The sequence below is a fragment of the Dromiciops gliroides genome, chromosome 6 (assembly GCF_019393635.1).
Source record: "Dromiciops gliroides isolate mDroGli1 chromosome 6, mDroGli1.pri, whole genome shotgun sequence".
Lineage (NCBI taxonomy): Eukaryota > Metazoa > Chordata > Mammalia > Microbiotheria > Microbiotheriidae > Dromiciops > Dromiciops gliroides.
In genome coordinates, this window is record NC_057866.1 from 122632189 (window position 1) to 122657024 (window position 24836).

General features: G+C 37.7%; 1 protein-coding gene across 3 annotated transcripts in view; it reads left to right on the forward strand.

Annotated features, from left to right (window-relative positions):
* Positions 1 to 2668: 2668 nt before the first annotated feature.
* Positions 2669 to 24836, forward strand: part of OCIAD1 (OCIA domain containing 1) — a 38987-nt gene continuing 16819 nt past the window's right edge. Inside the window, exons 1-6 of one of the 3 annotated variants that reach the window (XM_043971824.1) lie at positions 2669 to 2847; positions 4575 to 4640; positions 4860 to 4940; positions 14142 to 14195; positions 17844 to 17891; positions 18991 to 19126. In XM_043971824.1, coding sequence (XP_043827759.1) covers positions 4580 to 4640; positions 4860 to 4940; positions 14142 to 14195; positions 17844 to 17891; positions 18991 to 19126 — 380 coding nt within the window. In that variant the 5' untranslated portion in view covers positions 2669 to 2847; positions 4575 to 4579. Of the gene's footprint in view, positions 2848 to 3007; positions 3157 to 3474; positions 3495 to 4574; positions 4641 to 4859; positions 4941 to 14141; positions 14196 to 17843; positions 17892 to 18990; positions 19127 to 24836 lie in introns of those variants that run through there. The other 2 variants (XM_043971825.1, XM_043971826.1) reach the window with 2 other exon arrangements.

Genomic DNA, 24836 nt, shown 5'->3' on the forward strand with positions numbered 1-24836 from the left:
AGTAAAAAAAATCAGCCCATCACAGAAAATTACTTGTGGAGAAACACAGTTCTGAGAGGACCAGAGAGAAAACAAGCCTCAGAGAAAACTACTTATTGAAGAAAAAGATGGCCAAAAGTGTCTTGTTTCCCTGAAGCTGGTTTATATGCAACTATTATGAACAATTTGAACTCTGTGTTGGAAAACCCTAATAACTAGAACTTTTTGCTAACTATGGGACAACCATATATGGTTGTGGTGGACCAACAGAGATATGAATTTTGGTTTCTCACCATAAGGTAGAAATGGGTAACTTCATAGAAGGAGAACTTGCTATGAGGCAGGAGGGACAGAAGTGGAGGAGAATGAAAGGGCTGAGTGACGGCAGAAGCAGAGAGAGAAGGCAGAAACAGAACTGGGATTTGTCCCCTGGACGGCTGAAGAAATTGCAGCACAGTAAATGTAGCTGAGAAGAGGGCTCAGAACTCTGCTTCTAGAAAGGAGTCCAGCACAGCAGAGCAGATGGTTCCTAAAAAAGCACTCATTCTAAGAGTAGAGAGAAGAGCTTAGAGACTGCATTGCCCTTCTGCCGAGCTGACTGGATGAAGACTTAAAATCTGTTCCTAGGAGCTGAATTGAATGAGGAAGATGATTGTTACTGGCAGCTTTATCCAGGGGGATGCTGATAAATGCTCAACAACCAGTTCTCTAAAGAAAATTATGTAAGACATACTTTTAAGTTTAATTTGCATTGCTAACAATTTCTCAATCACTGTATTAAGTCTAGACAATCAACAATAAATCAAGTCCTGATTTCTAGGGTTTGCCAATTTTTCCAAGTTATAAATGACCATCCAGAAAATTAAACAATTGGCTCTCACAAGCCAGTACCTGGTTCCAGCACACTCTTGTGCTACTACTGGCTGGTGGGGAGAGGTGAAGCTTGCCTACCTTGCCTTTTTTACTAACACCTGTGGCTTGAGAAAGAGAAAACCCCACAGAACCCAATCAAAAAGGAAGACCTGATTAGTTCTACAAATCTCAGGATTATAGGATACAATTCTGATAAAAGAGATCTTAGAGACCAGTCTTAGATCAGTTCCAGTGGAGGGGCCAGAGGCAGTCCTGTCTAGGTAGCACCTCCAGGTGCATACTGTTCCCTAAGGAGCCAACAGCATCAAGTTCTATAGTTCTCAGCTGTTCCTGTCACATTTCCTTGCTAAGTTTGTGTCCACTTTTCCCACAGAAATTATGTGAATCAGGGGGGATGTTACCCGAATTTATAGGTGGACTGCTACGTTATGGTTAATATTGCTTCGTATTCCGCATTTTAGTTGTTTCACAACTGGTAGTCAATGGCATCATCCTGACTTATTTGCTTAAATGGGAAGAACACTGGTGATAAACTCGTGAATAGTGGATATATATGTGTGTGTGTGTGTGTATATATGTATGTGTGTATATAAACACACACATACACACATGCACATATATACACATACGTGCACGTATATACATACATACATACGCGTACGCACGCACGCACACACCCACACCCCTCTCTCTCTCTCTACCCCACACTAGGATCACCCCTAAGACTCCGAGAGAATGAATTGCTGTGGGATAGCTACCCTTATTCTTGAATTCCTTGACCTGCCAGTGTATGTGCTGGATGAGTGTGATAATTCAGGGTAAGAAAAAACAAAAAGTTGGGAATTGAGAAGTAAAACCAATACAATAAAAAATTACATGGGTTAATAATCTCAGGACATTTCTTTTAAATTGGAGAGGGTGGTGCAAAGGTCCGTACTTTTGCTTCCCCAGGGATTGTTTGATTTTTGTTTCTACAGTGCACATTATTAAGCACAAGTTGGGTTCTTAGTAAATGCTCATTAAATTAATGCGAGTCTCCTGACAGAAGTAATAGAAGGGATCCTGGAGATCCTATTGGTCCAATCCTCATACTTACTGATAAGGCCACTGACTCCCCAGAGAGGTGGTGACCGGCCTAATGTCATCAGATCACTGGGTGGCTCTCGCATCCATGTCCTCTGACTCCGTATCCCTAGTTCTATTACACCATATTGCGTGCCTCTGCTCCACTTGTCACTAGGGTCTATGATGGTGCAAGCAAAGGACATACTGTTGAATGGAACCTAGACTAGGTGGCTGATGGTACAAATGAACAAGGTGTGGGTGCTAAAAACCGTATGAAAAGGCAACAAAGGGATTCCTTTTAGAGTAAAAAGTCCCTTTTCTTCCTCCCCACCCTTGGAATTCTGGTGGCTCCTACATGTCCCACCGCAAGAATACAAGGTGCAAAGTGCTCGGGAAGTTTCCAAATTCTCGCGCTTTGCTTGTTCGGTGTTTCAGCTAGGTTTAGGAAACGATGGGTCACAAAGGGCAAAACTTCCATTTCAAACTGGGAGGTGGAGAGAAAGGTGCAGTTCTAGAGCTTCGATGCCAGACGCGATTCGCTCCACGCAAGTACAGTGAGGAAAGGCCCGGGGGAGGGGGAGGGTAAAGAGGCGGGACTAAGGTAGATTTTCCAGCCAAAGCTGGCCTGCGTTTGCGCGTGAGTGGTAGAGGGCGGCGGTGGTTGGCGGAGAAGTCTTGAGGTCATTTCCTGCTCCCTGATCTCATAAGCTTCCGGGTCATTGTCCTTTAGCGTAAACGCGAGTGCCCACCCCGCCCACCCCCGGCAGCCGTCTCGTGCCTTCCTCCGGCCTCGCTCCCGAGTAGCGCGCCAGCCCCGCCCCCCGGCCTGTTCCTCCGTTCTTTTCCTTTTTCCCTCCCTAGGTGGGAGGGGGGGCTCGCGTGCGCCGTTGCTGCCGCCGCCGCCGCCGCCGCCACCGCTGCTGCCGGGAGGTGGGTCAGGGGCCTTCCTGCCCCATAGGGGAGGGCACGGCCTACCAGAGAACCCGGGGCGTCTGGAGCCGAGAAACCCCATCCCGAGAAGCTGTGACCCGTCCGCCATTCATCCGTCGGACTCCAGTTCGAGTCCGCGGGGACTGGGCGGCGGCCGGGGGGTCAACCCCTGGTTCCCGCCGGAGATGGCGTGGTGGGGTCGTGAGGGTTGGGGGGTGCCGTCTATGCACCGAACCATAGCTACCCTGGTTGGGGGCGGGGTGAAGAGGCCCCCGCTTTTTTCCCCCTCATTGTGTCTTTTGGGCCACTGTACGTAGTTTAACCTTTCTTGCCCCCTGCGTATTAAAGGATGACTAGCATGTCTCAGCTAACCTACATATTGTCTCCCTCTGGGCGGGGGAGGGAAGTGGTCATGGAGTGCTAGCGAGACTCTGAAATTCGGAGGAAACGTGTGACGTCTAGTCGTAGCTCCTTAACTTTTTTTGTTGGTTTAAACTCAGATTTGAGCTTTTATTTCTGTAGGGAGCTCCAAATGAGAAAACTATACTGGTGCAGGGCTTCACCTGCCTTTCAACTCAAGGGCACCAAGAGGTTCAGATCCTTTACCTAGGCGCTCACAACCAGTTGGTGCCAGATAGGAGTGGAAGGTCGTTTTGTGGGTGCGGTGTTTTTTTTTTAACTCCCAGGCCAGCTTTCTGTGCCATGTTGTTGCTAACCTTTAAAAAAAATTAATTTAAATGTATGTCTATATCTATACACATATACATATATGTGTGTGTGCATATATAGATTTTTTATATATGTAAAACGTAGGAGAGTTCCTTCATCTTCATGTTGAAAAGCAATAGGATTTTATGATATTATTGAATTTGATGGTGAATTTGAATACGTAGAAAGAAATGGAGTCATTGCGTTTTTTTCCAGGCAGGGCATGCTTTTTTGGTTTTTTTTTGGTTAAGGAGAAGACTAGTATTTTATGATTATACCTGCTTTTTGTGTAGAGAAAAGGACAGTAGATTCGCAAAGAGAAAGACCTGGAATTGAGTCCCAGTGCAAAAAGAGGGATAAAGTACTGGGAAGTGATATAGATGGGGCAAAAAGCAGTAGAAAATATCAGTAAAACCAAAAAAAAAAAGGGGGGGGAAATATCAGTAAAACAAAAAAAAATTCAAAAGATTTCAGAAGGGGAGAGAAATTACAGGGTTGTTTTTACTAACCTGTTAAATTTAATATACATTTGTTTCATGTATGATCCTGTTAATTACAAGATACGGTTATCACCTCTTAGCTAAAGGCACTATCTTGTGAGGGAGACTAAGCAAAAATACATGAAAGTTAGGTAAAAATACAAAACAACAATACGAGGAATTAGACAAAACACTATTATTAGTCATTGGAGAGTTATAAAAGTGCTTCGCAATATGCTTCTCTTAAGGAGTTATGTTGTGAAGACAAAGCCAACACACATGAAGATGAACAGGATGGTTAAGTGCTAAACTCCATTGTAGTGGGTACTCTAGGAAGTGCATTGGACCTTTAGAAAAGGGTCTGTTTTATAAGACATAGTATTTTAGTAAAGGAATAACTTCACCCTACTCAACAAAACTAATTTTTTTTACTCATCCTGATAGTTGTTTTTGTGATGTCACGTTCATGAAGCAAAATCAATGTTTTAAAATAATTTTTATGATATTATTTAACTTTCTAATACGTTTCTCTCACAACAGGAAAGATGAATGGAAGGACTGATTTTGGGACAGAGCAGAATGCAGAAGTCTCACCACCACTCTCTAGTAAATATTTATTAAACATTTGTAAATGCTGAAACTTTCTTTAGTTAATTTTTCTTTGTCTTGAGTGATACTAAGGTTGACATATTTGAAATAGAAGTTTGTCCAAACTCAAAAAAATGTTTTCTGTATATTTTAGTTATCACTGAAGAGTGAATATTGTTAAAAGTTAGAGGTTTTTTCTTGTAGATTTTTAATTTTTTTTTAAACTTTGATAAATAGACATAGGAATGGATTATACTCCAACGGAAGAGGAAAGAAGAGTCTTCGCTGAATGTAATCGAGAGAGCTTCTGGTACAGATGTAAGTCAAATTATTTATTGAATTTTAAGTAATTACAGTGACTTAAATGATCACAGTGTTATCAAAACTTTTGTTACAGCCCATTAGTATTGGCTGCTGCCTGAGAGGGCCAGAGTAGAGAGATAACTCTAGAAGTCAGAACCATCACCCCTCCATTGTCAGGTGATTGGTCACCCCATCCACCCTCTATAAAAGCTTTGGCCTCCCCTCCATTGTCTCTAGGTCATCTCCTCCCCAAGAGGGAAGTCTTCCCTCTTGGTCACCTTCTCTAGCACCCAAATAAAAGACCATTTTATTCTAATTGGATTGTGTGCAAGAGGTGTAATTCTTTAAAGAGGAATACCTAGGGATCCCCATCACCTATGTCCCCATGACACCTTTTATAAAATGAGGAAAGTATGGTCAGATAGCAGTTCTGAAAAAGATCTTGGGCTTGAGTTAATTACAAGCTTAGAATGAGGCACCAGGAGAGTTAATGGAATAGTGAGATGCATGAAGAGGGCTTGAAGGTATAGAGAAATGGTGGTCTTAACAGTACTGTATTCTCCTCAATCTTCCTCTTAAGTGCTGGTTCTAAACACCATATTTTTAAAAGAACATTGATCTGTTGGGAAAGGAGGGAAGACTAAGACATCCAGAAGAGAGAGACTAGATGGGAAGTGCTCTGAGTCAGTATGATGTGTGATGTGGGTGAAGGAATTGGGCAGGTTCATCCTAGAGAAGAGAAAATTTATGGAGAAGAGGGGTTTGAGGTATTCTGTTAAGTCCCAGTTGGCTTAAAACCATATTGGGTGGAAGTTGCAAATTTAGATTGAATGTTAAGAAAAACTCACAATTAGTGCTGTCCAAAAGTGGAATGGGGCTCCCCTTAGAAGTGGTGTAGTTCTCCTTAGGAATTCCTCTTGTGTGTGGATTGGATTAAATACCCAGTGAGATTACTTCCAAATCTTAAATTCTGTGACTGTGTGACAGTGGGATCACCACCACATGTGTGCTTTTAACCTCTCAGCCCTGGAAGTGTTTAGAGAGGAATCAGAGATAACATTGGAGAAAGTGAAAATAGGACAAGTAACTGACTTACATCAAATATATGTGGTCCCTCCTGCAGCTGCAAACTTCAGCTTACCCTTCTGCCCTGGAATGCACTCACTGGCATTGGTTTGCTCCTCCTCCTTGCCCATAGCTGCAGCCCAGAACTGGGCCCGGTGTCCTGTGACCAGAGAGGATCTTTCAATCTCCTGCTTATCTGTTTGGGAAGCTGAGACTAACCCACACAGTTACCCCCAGGGCTTATTGTTTGTTGATTCAGGGGAGTCTGCCTGGAGGTGTTTGCACTTCTGTACGGCCAAACCTCCACCCTTAAAGGCCAGGTCTGGTCCTCCTAAGTGGTTTTAGGACAATTGCTTTAACCTGGCTTTTAAGCTTTTAATTATTTCGGTTGCTCTAAGTTCACTTTGAGGCTGTGTTTAGTCTTGAGAGCCTGGTATTTTCTGTCCTACTCTGTCATCTTCCCAGAATCTGCTCTCCTTTACTAGCTTTATAAAATTTTGAAAGACAATTTAGAATAATAGACAGCCATCCTTGAAGTAGTAAGGCCTAGGTTCAGGTCCCATCTCTGACTCATACTGATTGGGTGAGCCTAGATAAATTACTTAGTTACACCATGACCCCTAAGTCAGTTTTGAAGATTATAAATTGCAGTCAATGCCAATTAGCATTGTTAAGGAGATTCTTCACTATAAATCTCCCTACACCAATCAAATTGCTGTTCTGGACCAAAAACTAAAATAAAATTTTATTATCTATATAGGAATGAATGAATGAATGAATGAATAAAAAAGCATTTATTAAGCACTTTGCTTAATAATCCTTTGCTAAGGCACTGGACCTTTGAGTTCATTGGTGTGGGACTTCTTGGTTGAGGATCTCCTTCCACCATGCAACTTAAAGTCTTAAGAGTTGCCTGGGGCACTGAGAGGTTAAGTGCTTTGCCCATATCACCCAGCTGGTATGTGGTCAGACTAGGCCGAGGGGTAGTAGTGCCCCCATCAACTGTTCTTTTCCTGTTCTCAGTGCGTGGCCTTATGTTTGTGGGGGGAAGGTTAAAGGAAGGTAATCAGGAAGGTCACATTGAAAGCCTTTCTGATGACGATACTAGGGAACAGGTAGGCTTTTGCAAGCATCTTTCATTGCAATCCATGTATTTATCATATTAAAATCAACTAAAAGGTATAGAGATGTTCAGTTTGTTAAAGGAAAAGACCTCTTAAAGGCATTCCTCTGACAAGGTGTCTCCTGCGCATATGTTGAAATTAAACAAGATTCTTTGAGAGATAAAGGTATAAAATGGGGAGATTTTGATGAGAACCCCTCATCAAAGGGGCTGACTCCTATCATGGAGGAAGTCAAGTGCAGAGTACAAGTTTAATAAAGAGTCTTTATATAGGTAAGTTCCCCAGTTGCATCTATTCACAGATGACATTATGCTGACCAGGACATTGCATAGCCTCCTAAGTGAGATCTATAATGTCTCTCTAGGGTAGGTTCTTAACTTTTTTGTGTCACAAATGTTTTTAAAAGCATAAAATAAAACATAGAATTACAAAGGAAACCTGTTGTGTTGAAATACCATCATTAAAATATTTTTTAAAAACTAAAATAAATTCATAGACCCAGGTTAAGATCCCCCACTCTAAAAATTTAGCCTAATTATTCATACAGGGGAAAACCAAATGGATAAAAAATGCTTGACATCCTTATGCAGTTGGATGGATATTCTGTAGAATTTATCTATCTAGAACTCATCTGGAAAGGCTGGGTAGTGGGATGAGCTGCCACCAGGGTACCCTTACCCTTTTTTTATCTTTCTCCTTCCCACCTCACTCACTGCCCCTGGGACATCTGAGAATCCACCCATCAGAAGCTCCTTACTCCCTTCCTGAGCTATTTGCTATAGGATTTCAATGAGAGAGATTGTCAGCTCCATTCCTTCTGTTGAGATGGAGGATCATTAGGCTTTGCTAACTGCCCTGCCACTGTTTTCCTAATTCTCCAGGCCTTCCCATTTTTTCAGTCTCTAAGCCCTATTTTCCTAACACTGTTATCTGAACTACTTAAGGGACCTATAATCCTCTGAGCCTTGCCATTAGCCCCACCACTGAACTCTTAGGAGTTCTGAGCCTTTTCATCCACCTGAAATTTCTTTTATATATTTTTATATGTTTCTTTTATATTTTGTCTTCACCAATTAGAATGTAAGGTTGAGAACAGGGATCATCTAATATTTTTTATTCATATCCTCTCTATCCTAAGAACTTAGTACATAGTAGGTGCTTTAAAAATTCTTTTTCTTCAATATATTTATTTTCAATAAATGCTGCAAATGGACACTGAGTTTAGTTTGTTCAGAATCAGGCAGAATGATTTCTTTTGGGAAATTTACAGGTTCTTTTAATGACCCTGCTTCTCCCTAAAACAAAGATCCATCTTTTTTTTTTCTTTCTTTCTTTTTTTTTTTTAAGTGAGGCAATTGGGGTTCAGTGACTTGCCCAGGGTCACACAGCTAGTAAGTGTTAAGTGTCTGAGGCCGGATTTGAACTCAGGTCCTCCTGACTCCAGGGCCAGTGCTCTATCCACTGCACCACCTAGCTGCCCCCATCTTTTATTTTTTTAAAAATTATTAACCTGTTTTCTTTTTAATGTCCTTCACTTCCCAATACATAGCTTTTGCTAAAAAAATTTTTCACTTTTTTTCCTGCATCAATTCATGTATCTTCTAATTCTTTTATATTCTTTATATTCCTTTTTTTCTTATAACACATAATATTTCCATTATATTTGTGTACCACAGTTTCTTTAGATGTTGCCCAGTATGTGAGACTTTAAAAAAAAAAATTGGTCGTTTGAGCTATATACCTAGCGATGGGATCTCTGAATTATAGGGCATGGACATTTTTGTCACTTTCTTCACACAGTAACAAATTGTTTTCTTGAATGGTTAGACCAGTTCACAACTCTACCAAATGTCTTTAAAATGCTCCATTTCCCAGAACCCCTCCAATACTGACCATTCTCACCTTTTGTCATCTTTGCCAATTTGCTGGGTATGAGGTAAAACTTCAAATATACTTTGATTTACATTTCTCCTATTAGTGCTTTGGTGTATTCATTCATATAGTTGTTACTTTTTTTTTATTTACTAGCAATTCTTTTGAGAATGGTTTCGTCATATCTTTGGATCATTTCTCTATTGGATATAAAGTTAAATATTTGTCTTAGTTCCCTATATACCTTGGCTAACAGATCTTTCTTTATCAGAGGCACTTGGTAAAGAGAAATTTTCCCCCCAGTCCTTCCTTTCTTATCCTAGTTGGAATTTTTTTTTGTATATGCTCAAGCTTTTCAATTTCATGTAAATTAAATGATATTTTTTTTGTGATCACATTTGTCCCTTGTTTGGTTATCCGAATATCCCTGTAGCTATAGCTATAGCTATAAAAAGCATCTATCTGATCTGGTTCTCTTTGACTTTTTATTTAAAAGATATGCTTTTTAATATTCAGGTCACTATCCATTTTGAGCTTTTGATGATATATGGTGTAAGATCTTGTTCTAATCCTAATTTCTGCCAAATTGCTTTCCAGTTTTCCCAGGAAGTCTTGTCAAATAGGGAATTCCTTCACAGGTAATTTACATTCTTGGACTCATTGAACACTGGGTCACTATGATTCATTGTTTCTGAGTCTTCCTACCTAATCTGTTCTGCTAATTTACTTTGCTTTTTTTTTAACCAGTATCAAGTAGTTCTCATTATTACTACTTTATAGTGTACTGTGAGCTAGATGTGCTATTCTCTGTTCATTTCTACTTTTTTTCCCCGTACACTGTTTCCCTTGAAGCGATTGATCTTCTGTCCCTTGTAATGAAATTTGTTGTTGTGACTAGCTTGGTAAAACATCCCTTGATTGTTTGGTATAGCACTAAATCTGTAATCTGATTTAGGTGGTATCATATGTATTATATTGGTATGGCCCTACCATGAGCACTGAATAGTCTTCTAGTTATTTATCCTCCTTTATTTTCTTCAGGGAATAATTTCCAATTCTTTCTATACTGGTCTTGACAGTACCTTGGTGGATTGTGCATTTTGTGCATTTTTTATTTATTTTGAATGCAACTTCCCTTTTCATTATGTCCTCCTGTTGTTCGTTACAGTTATTGAGAAATGTTGATTTTTGTGGGCTTATTTTGTATCCTACTACATTACTGAAGCCATTGAAAAGTCTCCATTAGTTTCTTCACCAATTCTCTTGGATTTTCTAAGTAATCTGTCATGTCAGCAAATAGGAATAGTTTTGTGTCCTTTCTGCCCATTTTGCCTTAAATTCTGTCTCTTCTTCCTATTGCTAGTTTATTTAACTATATCAAATAGCATCAGCTAAAAAGATAGACCTTTGCTTTACTACTGTATTTGTTGGGAGTGCTTCTAGTAGTTCCCTCTTTGAATATATAATGGTAGCTTTTAGTTTTGGATACATATATTTTAAAGTCATATTTTTTAAAAGATCCTCTTCTAAAAGGCCTGTTTTTAAAGTATCTGTTCTTCTGGTGGTGTATGAGTCTTGAATCAAAATCTCAGAATCAAAATTGAGGATCAATTTTGGAAAGTGTCCTGAGAAAGCTATATCACTTTAAAAACAAGGACTACAAGGAGAAGTGGTATAAAGGATATTATCAAAGAAATATATGGGGAAAAAGATCTTTTCATAACCTATCCTTCCTACTTTTCCAGTCATCTTACATATTACCGCACTCCCTACCCTCTCCAGTCTTGCCATGCTGACCTACTCGGTCTTCCACACATACTTCTTCATTCCTTTAAACTAGTTTCCCCACTATCCCTAGAATGTACTTTACCCTCACCTATGTCTTGGAATCCCTGGTTTCCTTCAAGACTCGACTCAGCACCAGCTTCTTCATTCAGATTTGTCCATTTCTTCTTTACACCTTCTTCCCCATAAACACCTCCTGTTGGTAGTGCACCCTCTCCTCAAACTAACGTATTCATTTTGTGTATACTGTCTTATGTATATATATTTACATATTATATCCCCCTTTAGAATATAAAATTCTTATGGTCAAGGGATTTCATTGTTGTCTTTGTATCTCTAGTGCCTAATACTTAATAAGTGCTTGATTGATAACATAACTTGTACATTATTGACAGCTTGTACATTAAATGGTGAGGGTAGATCATTTTCAACATTTAAAAAGAGTCTTTTATGTATAAATATTGAAGGGGTTCCTGGTTATACATTCACCTACACTTATTAATTAGTGGAATCTTCAAATAAGAATGAGGACCATTTGTGTATACATATAGAGATGGGGGGGGTGTGTTTGTGTGTATATACACATAGGCTTCTTTGTTGTTTTGAGAGGCCAGACTTATGGTTTCACAGGTATGGAGAACTCAGAAAATTCCCTTCAAATAATGCAGATCAGCTACTGCTTTCCAACTTGAATTCTACAGAGTTGCCTGGAGGCACTGAGAAGTTATGTGACTTGCCCTGGGTCGTGCTTCCAGTCTGTGTCAGAAGTGGGACTTGAACCCAGATTTCTGGTCTATGAGGCTGAACCACTATCCGTCATAATGCACTTCTGTCTCTAGAGGCACAGGTGTATCCCAGTCCTTCTTAACCTGTATAATGAGGGGGTTGGATCAGACAGCTTCTAAGGTCCCTTCTATTTCTGAATCTATGATCATATACATACATACACACATATACATATATGGTATATATATATTCACTTTAGAATCTACTTTGGGGGGAAATGACAGTTTTAATCCATAAAATGATTTCTTTTTTTGAAAATGAATGGTAAAATAAACCAAGGTAAATAATTAAATATGAAAAACCAAGAAGTATTTGGTATTAGTACATTGTAAAATCTTCCTCTAGCTGAAAATCAGTAAGGAAATGAGGCTGTTTAGAATGGAGACAATAATGTATCCTTGTTATGGGTTATCACATGGAAGAGTTATTAGACTCATTCTGCTTGGCCCCAGAATGCCTCTGGGCACTGGGTAGTCACTTATAGAAGATTAAATTTTTGTTCAGTATAAGGAAAAACTTCTTCAAAATTATCGATGTCTCCAGCCACAGTGATTATCTCAGAAGGTAATGCATTTAGCCATGATTCCTGAGGATCAGTGAAGAAGCATGCTGTCTTTCTCTTGGCAGAGATATGATAGACTTAGTACAGAATGAAACACAGTTTTTGGACATGGCTAATGCAGGAATTTGTTTTGTTTGACCATGTTTATTTGTTACAAGAGGTTTCTTTTTTCATTGGTAGGCATTGGGGTAAGAGAAATAAAATCAATTTGTTTTTCATGGCGCAGTGGATAGAGAACTGGCCCTGGAGTCAGGAGGACTTGAGTTCAAATTTGGTCTCAGACACTTGACACTTACTAGCTGTGTGACCTTGGGCAAGTCACTTAACCTCAGTTGCCTCACTTAAAAAAATATTGGGAAAAAAATTAAATCGTATGTATGGAAGACTTATGGTAGAAATTGGATGACCATGTTAGGGGGAATCTTGAAGATAGAAATATCCAATTGAGCTCTGCAATTTCATGCTTCTCTTTAGAAATTAATTGGACTTCCCCCTCCTGAATTTTCTTTATGTCTGATGCTCAAAAAAAGTTATTTTTAAAAGAAAGAGTTTTAACCTGAAAATATATAGTTTTTATTTTGAGTTTGCTTTAATTATTGATCCTATTAATGTGTTCCTATAAAGTAGTGTGATGTTTAAAATCTAAATTGTGGTAGCCTTAAATTAGAAGCTTTAGCACCAGTCCTTGGGCATTAAACATTTATTAAAGCATACGGATATTCCCATGGAGTTCAGAAAGTTAAGAAAAACACCTATTTAGCCTAGAGTTCCAGCCTGGTCTGGTTCTTCCTCAAGTCCTCTGCCACAAGCCTGCTTCAATCACGAACTCTCTCCAGCAAACTGATTGTGGAAGCTTTTTATAGGTCTGGAACAGAGGCGGTCCTTACACACTGCTTCAAGCTGATTGGTTGGTGTCATCCAAATCCATTGGTTCAGAAGGTGTTCTCAAGGTGTGATTACAATCCAGTTAACCTGAAGTAGGCTAATCAGCAGTTAATCACTCTCACTTGATTCAATCAGTCTAGATTAATCTCCAGGTGGGTCTTTGAGTATCTGCTAAATCTCATTATTTCATCACAGTAGCATCCAGTAAAACGTCTACATGCCCACATACAGATAGCATATATGCTGTATATTTTGTTGTTTGCACCAATGATTTAAGAATTCTTTTTATAGTATTTTATTTTTTCCAATTACATGTAAAAATAGTTTTCAAAATTTTTGTAAGATTTTTAAATTCAAAAACTTCCTCCTTTCCCTTCCAAAACCAGCAAGCAATCTGATAGAGGTTAAACGTTACAATCATGTTAAATATATTTGCACATTAGTTGTGTTGTAAGAGAAGAATCAGAACAACAGGGAAAGCCACAAGAAAAAAAACAAGCAAACAAAAATGGTGAAAATAGTATGCTTTGATCTGCATTCAGACTCATTCTTTTTCTGGATGTGGAGAGCATTTTCCATCATGAGTCTTTGACATTGTCTTGGATCATTGTCTTTTTGAGAAGAGCTAAGTCTTACAGTTGATCACCACACAGTGTTGCTGTTACTGTGTACAGCGTTCTCTTGGTGAGTTAAGAACTTTGAAGGAGACTGTTTTTTACCCCTTTTTTATAGGTCTCTTAACCTCTCAGTGCCCAATGAAGCTAAGTCTGTAACTTGAAGAGGAGATGCTGATTATTATTAATATACATAATCTAGCAAAAGAAATTCCCCTGTAATCTGTGCACTAAACTGTGTGTCTCATTCTGTTTCTTCTATCTGTCATCTCTGTCAAAAGGTAGGGCTTGTTCATTATCTCTAGAATCGTGGTTGGTCATCAAAGTTTGATCAAAGTTGTTTGTCATCACTATGTTGAATTCTATGTGAATTCAACTATGTGAATTCTAGTTTTGCTTATTTCACTCTTTTTAAAAATAGGTTTAAAAGTTAATTTTAATTCTTGCTAACTTTTTAAACTAACCTTCCTATTATTAAAAATCTTTAACTTGTTTTGATGAATTATTCTTTCCTTCCCTACAGCTGTTCCCTTTTCTGCAACAAGTATGTTGGTTACTCAGGGATTAATTGCTAAAGGTAAATATTGAATATCTAAATTTATTCTTAATTAAAAAAATATATGGATGACTTTTTGGTTTTGCATCATTCGTTTCTTCAGAGGCCTTCCCCTCTTTTCCCATCCCTTTATTGGATTGAACATTCAGTACAGTGGGTACATCTGATTAACATACAACTTTTGATTTATTTCTATTAAAATAAATGTGAGCAAGTCAATAAGATGAATTTTTATTTTTAATATGTGTTATTTCCCTTTATTATTATGTGTCCATAATACTTTTCCTGTAATGCTCTTAATTTTGGCAATGAAAAGTTGGCAGCATTTTTGTTCATGATATTGAAATAAGGCAGCTAGGTAGCACAGTGGATAGAGCCCTGGGCCAGGAATCAGGAAGATCTGAGTTCAAACCTGGCCTCAGAAATTTGCTATCTGTGTGACCCTAGGTAAATCATTTAACCTTTGTCTCAGTTTCCTCAACTGTAGGTTGGGGATAATAACAACACCTACTCCACAGGGTTGTGAGGACCAAATGCCAAGTGTCTGGCATTATGTTAATGTGTATTCCCTTCCTTAAAAAATATCCTTTAATAGATACATATAGAAGGACAGTTGTTAATAATAGCTCATATTTATACTTCTTTTTTTAGCTATATGACCTTGGTTAGTCACTTTCCACTGGACCCTAGGACCCTCAGCTATAAAAGGTGGAGTTGAAATACATGACTTTTGATATGCTTTCCTATGTCTTTTGTACCTCAGTATTTTACAAGTATAAGTATTTGCAAAGCATTTTCCTCATAACAGTCCTGTGAAGTAGGGAATAAAAATACTAGCCTTGTTTTACAGATGATAGCACTGAGACTTAGAGAAGTCCAAAGACTTTTCCAAAGAGTGAGATATATGGTTTGAATATTTGTGTTTTGCTACCTGCTATTACGATTCAGTTTATTTTATTAAAAGCTCACCCATCTCCATATGCCTTTTATCCTCTCACTTGCCTTCAGCTTTGCTCTTTCACTAGACCCTGACATCCCCTCCAGCTGTTTTATCCCCTATCTTTCCTCTCTTTCTCTGTGCTCCTTTACTTCTCAGCACTTTGGCATCTGTGTTAACAATTCCGTTGCTTAACTGAAACTTCTCTTCCTAATGTGTCTAGTCATCTGTGATTGTCAAACTTTATGATCTTTTAGTAGTCCTTATCCTTCTTTAATTAGATAAAGCATTTTTAAGTACTTACCATGTTGACTGCTTTCTCTGGGTTTTTGAAATATTACTCCTTTCTCTTCCTCCTCATGATAGAAGCTAATATTTATGTAGTGACTTAAGGTTTGCAATATTCTTTATAGGCAGCTTGTGACACATTGGGTAAAGCCCTGGGCCTGGAGTTGGGAAGACCTGAGTTAAAATTTAACTTCAGGCATTTATTAGCTGTGTGACCTTGGGCAAGTTACTTAACCCCTTTTGCCCGTTTCCTCCTCTGTAAAATAGGGATAATTGTTGTGAACATGAAATGAGATAAGGTTTTTAAAAGCACTTAACCCAGTGTCTGGCACATAGTAGGTGCTATGTAAATACATCACTGTTCTCTTCCCTTTGGTACTTCATTTGAGCTTCACAACAACATACAGTGGGTGACGACTGTTACTCCATTTTATAGTGATTTGCCAGGCAGGGTTGAAGTCTGGTCTTCCTGATGCGTCAGTCCTAGTCTAGATTTCTACAGTGGGCCAGGCACTGTGTTAAGTTTTGAAAGCCCTTTACAACCTGGCTCCAACCTCACTGCACATTATTCTTGTTCTCATACTTTGCATTCCAGCAAAACTGGTCTTATCACTGTTCTGCAAATGGACCCTTTCAAATGCTGTCTCCATGCCTTTGCATCAGCTGTTACTCAGGTCTGGAATGCAGTCCTTTCCCACCTCTGCCGGCTCAAGCACTACCTTCTGTTCACAATTTTTCCTTATCCCAGCTGCTTAGTGCCCTTCTTCCTTGACTCACTTGTTTTTGTTTTGTATTTATCCTGTATGTACTTATATATGTACATAATTTTCTCCAGCAGATATAAACTCCTTGAGAGAAGGAATTGTATTTTCAGGAACTAGCACAGTGTCTGGCACATAAGGGCTTAATCACTGCTTGTTGAATTATTTATTGCTTGAAGTGGAGGAGGTAAAAAACACTTAGAAGTCTTCCCTATTCAAGGATATCTCCTATCCCACCAAATACAAATTCATCTGGGATAACAGGTTCCATCCTCAAAATTCAGACAACTAATTGGAGAGAGGTAAAGTGGTTTAGTTGAAAGATCATTGGATTGAGAGGTTCTAGGCCTGGTCTCTAGGCAGGCACTGACATTTCTAGCTTTGTGACCCAAGAGAAGTCATTTTGCTTCTATGGGCCTGTTGGGTGTGAAATGTGGGGGTTCAACTTAGATACTCCTTCTTAGGCAGAGCTTTCCCTAATCCTGTTAGTTCTTAGTGGACTTATTTGTCTACATGTTGTATATTCTCAGAACAGCAGCTTTTCTTTTTTTTTTTTTATCTACATTGCCTACCACAGGTCCTGGCATATAGTAGGTGCTTAATAAACGTGGGTTGATTTTTGTTTAGGAACTTCAGAGTTAGTGGCAGAACTAGAACCCAGGGCTTCTGCTTTAAGGGGCTCTTCCATAATTATTATTGTCATTAACAGTAAATATTCTGCATCTGGAAGATCCAGCTCTCAAAGCTAGAGAGTAGTTAGTAATTAAGACATCAGGGCTTAGGAGGTGGCAAGGTGTATATTGATGGTGCCTTTTTTTTTCTTTAGCAGCTGTGGGAGTGGTTGGTTGATTGCATTGATTGAGACTATGATCTTTGGAGGAGTATTTACAGGTGCTAGAGAGTAGGAAGGCTGTTGGTGTATAGACGGTTTTGTGGAGACAGACACTAATTATTTGAGATGGAGAGAGTGTGTTTCTGGTATAAAAAGAGTCTTTGGTTAGATTTGGACTGGAACTGAATAGGAGGGATTTTCAGGAAGAGGTCAAGAGCCTTACAGGTACATTGAAAAGCAGCTGCTGTGATCCCAGTGCTAGTCTCTTCTCAATGACCAATTTAGAACTTTTGGAGGTTTTTTCCCCTTAGACTTTTTCTAGTTTTTAAAGTATGTTGAGGGAGGTGAGTGCCTTTTAAATTTTGTATTTTACCTTTTAAACATTCATGTTCAAAAAGAGTCCGTCTAATTTGCTTAAATTTTTATCAGTGCCAGTTTTTCAGGGGACTTTATACTGCTCAAAACAATTTCTTACTAATTTCTACTAAGACGTAATGTTATATATTTCATTTTATTTTTCGATTTCCTATTAAACTTCCCTCTACATCATTTTCCTGAAAGTCCTTAAAGACAGTTTCTTATTATTTCACTTTTTACTATTTCATCAAGTTTTTTGCTACATGAAGTTCTCAGACCGGAAGCCATGAGTCACTTAAAGAACTATTTTTCAGTTTTGATAAAATTTTATAACATTTATTATTATTAAATTTGCTTTCTGTATGATCCTGGTTTAAATCTTTACAGTTACAGTAAAACCTTTTACACATCGTATCATATATGTAAATGTCTCTCTTTCCTCCCACCCCTCCAAAAATGGATGTTATTTACTGAGAAGTTACTTTTCTTTTTAGGAATTCTTTCCAGTCACCCCAAATATGGTTCTGTCCCTAAACTAGTATGTAAGTATGAAACAATTACTGATATTAATTTTGTCCAGGTCTTCTTCTCTAAGAATATGCAACATTTTCTTTTGAGTGAAATTTTAAACATTACCAAATTTGTTGTCATTTTAATCCATAAGATGTTCTTTTCCTGAAATGTTCTCCTATGAGAAAATTTGGTCCACTTAATGTAGTATGAACCAAAATTATTCAATTAACATCAAATCTTAAAATGTAATAAAAAGAAAAACAACATCCATAGTGCAATATATTGCTTTTTGGTAACTGCTTCTAAGAATTAAACTAATTACACTTGAAGAGAGGCCCAAATATTTTATATAAATGTACTAAGTAGATTTTATAATAATAAAAATGGGAGGGGGGCATCTAGGTGGCACAGTGGATAAAACACTGGCCCTGGAGTCAGGAGTACCTGAGTTCAAATCCGGCTTCAGACACTTGACACTTACTAGCTGTGTGACCCTGGGCAAGTCACTTAACCCCCATTGCCCTGCAAAACAAACAAAAGAAAAATGTGGAAAGAGTAGAAATATTTTGCCTTCATGTAGTACTTTACAATGTTATTTTTCTTAAACTTCTTTTACATATATTATCCTCACACCAGCCATTAAGATAGGTTTGGTATTACTGTTATCATCGTCATTCCCATTTTCCATACTAATAAAGTGAGATCAATAACTCAAATGACTTCAAGATCATATAGCTGATAAATAATGGAACCGTTATATAAATAGTAGAACTAAGATCAAAACCCTTGTCTTCAGATGGATTTCAGTGCTCTTTCCACTGTATCTTGTTATCTAGAACCTACATAAAATCAATGATGATTGATTTCACTCTTAATGAAGTTAGGCTTTTATTAAGTAATCTCAATTATATTCATTTTCTTTGATCACATCTTTGGATCTAAGATACACACACATGTCAAACTTGTTCATTTCAATGCCTGCAGAATTTATTTCTTAGGACTTTATATCCCTCTCTGAACTAAAGGCATAATTAGAACTACAGTCTATTTTAAAACATGTACTTTGTTAAAAAAAGGTTTTTGGCCAAAAGGCACATTGTGAGTCAAATTTGTTTCTTTATAATTAAGTGGCTTGTATAATGGGATACTTTGCTGGAAAAATTTCCTATGTGAAAACCTGCCAAGAGAAGTTTAAACGGCTTGAAAATTCTCCTCTTGGAGAAGCTCTGCGTCTGGCTCAGGGACGTCGACTTGCATCACCTGGGTAAGGAAGATTCTGATTTTTTTGAATAACTTATTTAAAATGTTAAATTTTATTCTTAAAAGTTTTAGGAAATCAGCTAAATGCTGCCATTATCCAAGGGCATGACAGCTTTGCCTAGGATTGCATTGGCAACTTTCCACTTGCTGCAGGGTGAATCTAATTTGGCATAAAATGGAACAGGACTTAGTTAACCTTATCTTAAAATGTAGAGAAGCATCCTACAGGGATTGCATGTCCCAGAATATAATATTTTATCTTGCTATGAGTTGCCAAACTCATTTAGTTCCTTCATTTTGTACTTCAAATTGCTTTAAATTCAATAAAACACATGTCTCTATTAAGAATTCTGATTTTTCCTTTGTTATCTTAAGAGTTATAAAGAAAAAGACCCCACAACTGAAACTCTTTGATCCAGTGGAAGGATCCTTTTTGCTTATTTATACCCAAAAGGCAATTGTATCACTCCTTTAATTTAAAAAATTTTTTTATTGATATTTTCTGTTTCCTGCATCATCATAGCCTGGCATCTTAAACTGTGGGTCAGGGTCTCATAACTGAATGTTGGGGTCTTGAAAAATTTGGCAACAATAAAAGGTTACGTATATCTATTTTATGTACAAATTTCTTTGGTGAAAAGGGATCATGATTGGGAAAAGTTTAAGAAACCCTGCTCATAGTTATCCCAAGTATCTTTTCTTCCCCCTCCCAGAGAACCATCCTGGATAATAAATAGTATTTTTAGAGAAGGGAAAAAACCCAACCACAGCTGATCAGTACATTGAAAAAGTCAAAAAAACATCTGCAATATGTAATACCCATGGCAGGGTGGGGCAGGGTTTGGAAGTGTCTTCTCATCTCTTCATTTACACTCTGCTTCACCTTTATAATTTATAGACATTTTAGTCAATTTGTTTGCATAATTCCAAATTGCTTTCCAAAATGGTTGTGCTTTTTCACAGTTCTGTCACTTAGTAAACATTTTAAGAACCTGTTACGTGCCAAGATGTAAAAAAGTGGCAAAAGACTGCGTTAAGGTGCAGAGACAATATGCAAGCAGATGTAAATTAGGCAAGCTATCTATAAGACAAATAGGAAATAATTAACAGAGGGAAGGCACTGGAATTAAGAGGGGTTGGAAAGACTTCCATTGGAACTTTAGTTGGGACTTAAAGGAAGCCAGACAGGAAGAGTGTTCCACGCATGGGGGACAGCCAGGGAGAATGCCTAGTGCCAAGAGATGGAGTGTCTTGTTCATGGAACAGTCAGTGAGCCAAGTGTCACCAGATTGAAGAATCTATGTGTGGAATTGAGGAGCTCACCAACAATGCCTTTCTTCTACAACTCTTCCATTATTAACTGTTGACATTTTTTAGTCAATTTATGGTGTATAAGGTGAAACCTCAGAGTTATTTTGATTTACATTTGTCTTATTAGTTGTTTATATATCTTGGACCAAACGCTTACCAGAAAAACTTCATACAAAGATTTTTTTTCCCCCATTCAACCACTTACCCTTTTATCCTGAATATGTTAATTATGTCTCTGCAGAAGCTTTTCAGTTTCAGGGAATCAAAGTTATCTATTTTATCGTTTGTGATTGTTTTTATCATTTGCTTGGTGAAACTTACAGTTTTGAGAGGCATATGATTGGTTTCTCAAGTTTTTTATAGTCTGAACTTTAATATTAAGGTTATGTATCTATTTAGAATGTATTGTGGAATGTGGTATAAGGTGTTTTGCCCTTAAGCCTAATTTTTGCCAAACTGCTTTCCACTTTTCCCAACAGTTTTTAAAAAAAATCAGATAAGGAGTTTGTTTACCTAAGTAATTTATATTTTCCACTTTATCAAACATTGGGTTATTATATTCCATTGTTTCTAATTCTCCCTTGTCTAGTGTGTTCTGTATCTCTATTTTAAAAATAATACCAAATAGTTTTAATGACTGATGCTTTATAATAGAGTTTGAGGTGTAGCAGTACTGTTCCCCATTTATTCCTATTTTTTTCATCCTTGATGTAGATCTTTAGTTTTTCCAAATGAATTTTACTACTATTTTATCAAGTTCCATAAAGTATCCCTTTGGTCATTTGTTTGGTATAGCATTAAAATTATAATTATAATTAATTTTGATAGCATTGTCATTTTTATTACATTGATAGGACCTAGTCATGAGCTCTGAATATTTCTCCAGCTATTTAAAGTTCTTTATTTCTTCCCTCCCCCCCCCCCCCAGGCAATGGGGGTTAAGTGACTTGCCCAGGGTCACACAGCTAGTAAGTGTCAAGTGTCTGAGACTGGATTTGAACTCAGGTACTCCTGAATCCAGGGCCGGTGCTTTAACCACTGCGCCATCTAGCTGCCCCAGTTCTTTATTTCTTTAAGGATCACTGTGTAATTAAATCTATACAAGTCTTTTGTGTGCTTTGGACAGGTTGATCCCCAGATATTTTATGCATTTCATAGTTATTTGAAATTGGATTTTCCTACTTGTTGTTGTTTCTTGTGTTTTGTTATTATTATATAGAAATGCTACTGATTTTTGAGGATTTTGTAGCCTGCAGCTTTGCTTGAAGCTATTGTTTCAGTATCTTTACAGATTTCCTAGAATTTTCCAAGTATATATATATCAGCAAATAAGGATAGTTTGATCTCCTATTTACCTATTTTTAAATGCCTTTTAATTTATTTCTCGTCTTATTACTGTTGCTAGCAATTCCTGAACTATACCAAATAACAGTGGAGACAGTGGGCATCCTTGCATCAATGTTATATATGTATCAGAAAAGATTCTGGGGGCGGCTGGGTGGCGGAATGGATAGAGCACCAGCCCTGGAGTCAGGAGTACCTGAGTTCAAATCCAGCTTCAGACACTTAACACTTACTAGCTGTGTGACCTTAGGCAAGTCACTTGACCCCAACTGCCTCACTAAAAAAAATAAAAAAAGAAAAGATTCTGGTGTATCCCCATTGCATATGATACTTTCTTTTGGTTTTAGATGATTTTTATGATATTTTTAAAAATCCCTATATCCCTGTACTTTGTAGAGTTTTTAGTATAAAAGAGTGTTGCATTTTATTAAAAGCTTTTTCTGCATCTGTTAAGATGATTGTGTTTTTGGATGTTGTGGGTTTTTTTTTTTTAATATTTAAGTTTTTAACCTTTGTTTAGATAAGATTTCCAATTTCAAATTTTTTCTCCCTGCCCCCCTCCCCTAGACAGCAGGTAATTTGATATATAACATTAAACATATTTCTGCATTAGTCATGTTATACAAGAAGAATCAGAGCAGGAAGGAAAAACCTCAAAAGAGAAAAACAACAGCACCAAAAACAAAAGAGATAGCATACTATCCAATCAGCATCCATATTCCACAGTTTCTTTTTTTTCCCCACCCTGGATTTGGAGAGCCTTTTTCATCATGAGTCCTTTGGAACTTTCTTGTACCATTGGATTGGTGAGAAGAATCTAGTCTATCACAGTTAATCAATACACATTGTTGATGATACTGTGTACAATGTTCTCCTGGTTCTGCTCATCTCATTCATCATCAGCCCATTCAAGACTCTCCAGGTTTCTCTGAACTCCTCCTGCTCATCGTTTCTTACAGCACAATAGTATTCCATTACATTTATATACCACAACTTGTCCAGCCATTCCCCAATTGATGGGCATCCCCTCAACTTCCAATTCCTTGCCACCATAAAAAGAACAGCTACAAATATTTTCGTACATGTGGGTCCTTTTCCCCTTTCCATGATCTCTTTGGGGAAAAGACCCAAAAGTGGTATTGCTGGATCAAAGGGTATGCACAGCTTTATAGCCCTTTGGGCATAATTCCAAATTGCTCTCCAGAATGGTTAGATCAGTTCGGATGTTGTGGTTTTTAATAAGATTAATTATATTGATTGTTTTCCTAATGTCAAACCATCCTTGCATCCTCATTATAAATTCCACTTAGTCATAATAATTTCTTGAATCAGTGATGGAAATCTTTTTGACCGGATATTGTTTAAAATTTTTGAATCATTGTTCATTAATGATATTGACCTAAGGTTTTTTTTTTCTGTATTTTTGTCTTTCCCTGATTTAGGTATTAGTCTCATAAAAGGATTTTGAAAAAATCCTGAAAGACTAATTTTTAATTTGTCTCATAAAAGGATTCTGGCAGGTTGTTTTTTTATTCAGTTTTTGAGACTAATTTGTGGAGGTTGCGTTACTGTTAAAAGTTTGATGGGATTTTCTTGTGGGTCCATCAGAACCAGGAGTTTTTTTTCTTTACCTAGTTCCTTTATAACTAGATTTATTTCCTTTTCTGAGGGTGGGTTATTTAAGATCTTTGGTCTTCTAAGTAGTTTGGGTATCTTACATTTTTGAAAGTATTCTTCTGTTTATTATTATATTCTCAGTTTTGTTAGCATATAACCATGGATGATAGGTTCTGATTATTCTTTTTGTTTATTCTGATTTTGCTGTGCTTTCTACTTCCTTGTTTGCTATTTTATTGATTAGATTTTCTGCTTTCTTCAGTGAGATATTAGAGGGTTTATCAGGTTTTCTTAATCTTTTCAAAGAACTGGCCTTTAGTTTTCTTCATTTCTTTGGGTTTTTTTTTGTTTGGGTTTTGTTTTATTTCTTTCCCCTCTAATTTTTTTTTGGATTTGAATAGAATTTTATTTTCCAAAATATATGTAAAGACAAAATTTTAACATCGGTTTTTAAAAACTTTGTGTTCCAATTTCTCTTCCCCTGTCCATTCCCACCCCCCACCCCCAAGAACTCACCAATTCAAAATAAGTTATACATGAGTGGTCATGGAAAAATTCCCATATTAGCTAGAGAGAAACAGTCAAAAACCCCAAAACTTCAGATTAAGGAATTGTCAAAGAGGAAAAGAAAAAAAAATTTTTTAATGTGTTTCCATCTGTTTTCAGATACTATCAGCTCTTTCTCTGCAGATGGGCTGCAATCTTCATAAATCCTTCAGGGTTTTATTGGATCATTGCCTTGCTGAAAATAACCACATGCTTCCCAGCAGATCATCCCCTACTATTGCTGTTATTTTGTATACAGTACATTTCACTCTGCTTCAGTTCATGTAGGTCTTTCCAGGTTTTTCTGATAGTATCCTGTTCTTCGTAACCTGTATATAATACCTTAAGCTTGACGGAGAATTTTCTTCATAAAAGCCCAGCAAATTAGATACCATATGTTTTGCCATTATAATCAATCATCATAACTATTTCCCTCCATCCCACTCCCCTCCCATGACATTTACTCTGTCGTCTTTTTACCTATTCCTCCTCATAAGTGTTTTACTTCTGACTATCCTCTCCCTCACTCTGCACTCCCTTTTTTCACCCTTCTTTCCTTATCTTCTTCCCCTCCTAATTTCCTGCAGGGTTAAATAGATTGCTCCTCCCAATTGGGTATGAAAGCTATTCCCTTCATGAGCCCTCTCCAGTGAGATCAGGGTCCCTGAGCTAATTCTGTGTTCTAAATTGTTCTTCCTCCCTCCTCAACCCTCCCTATGAGATCAAGCAATTCAGCATGTCATACTGGTGCAGTAATGCAGAACATCTTCATCTTCCTTGAAAGTGTTTTGCTTTTTACTGCTCTCTCCCCCAATCTGCCCTTTCCTCCTCCCCTTCTTCCGCCATCCCCTTTTCGCCCTCCCCTCCCTCAGGGCAAAAATATATTACTATACCTA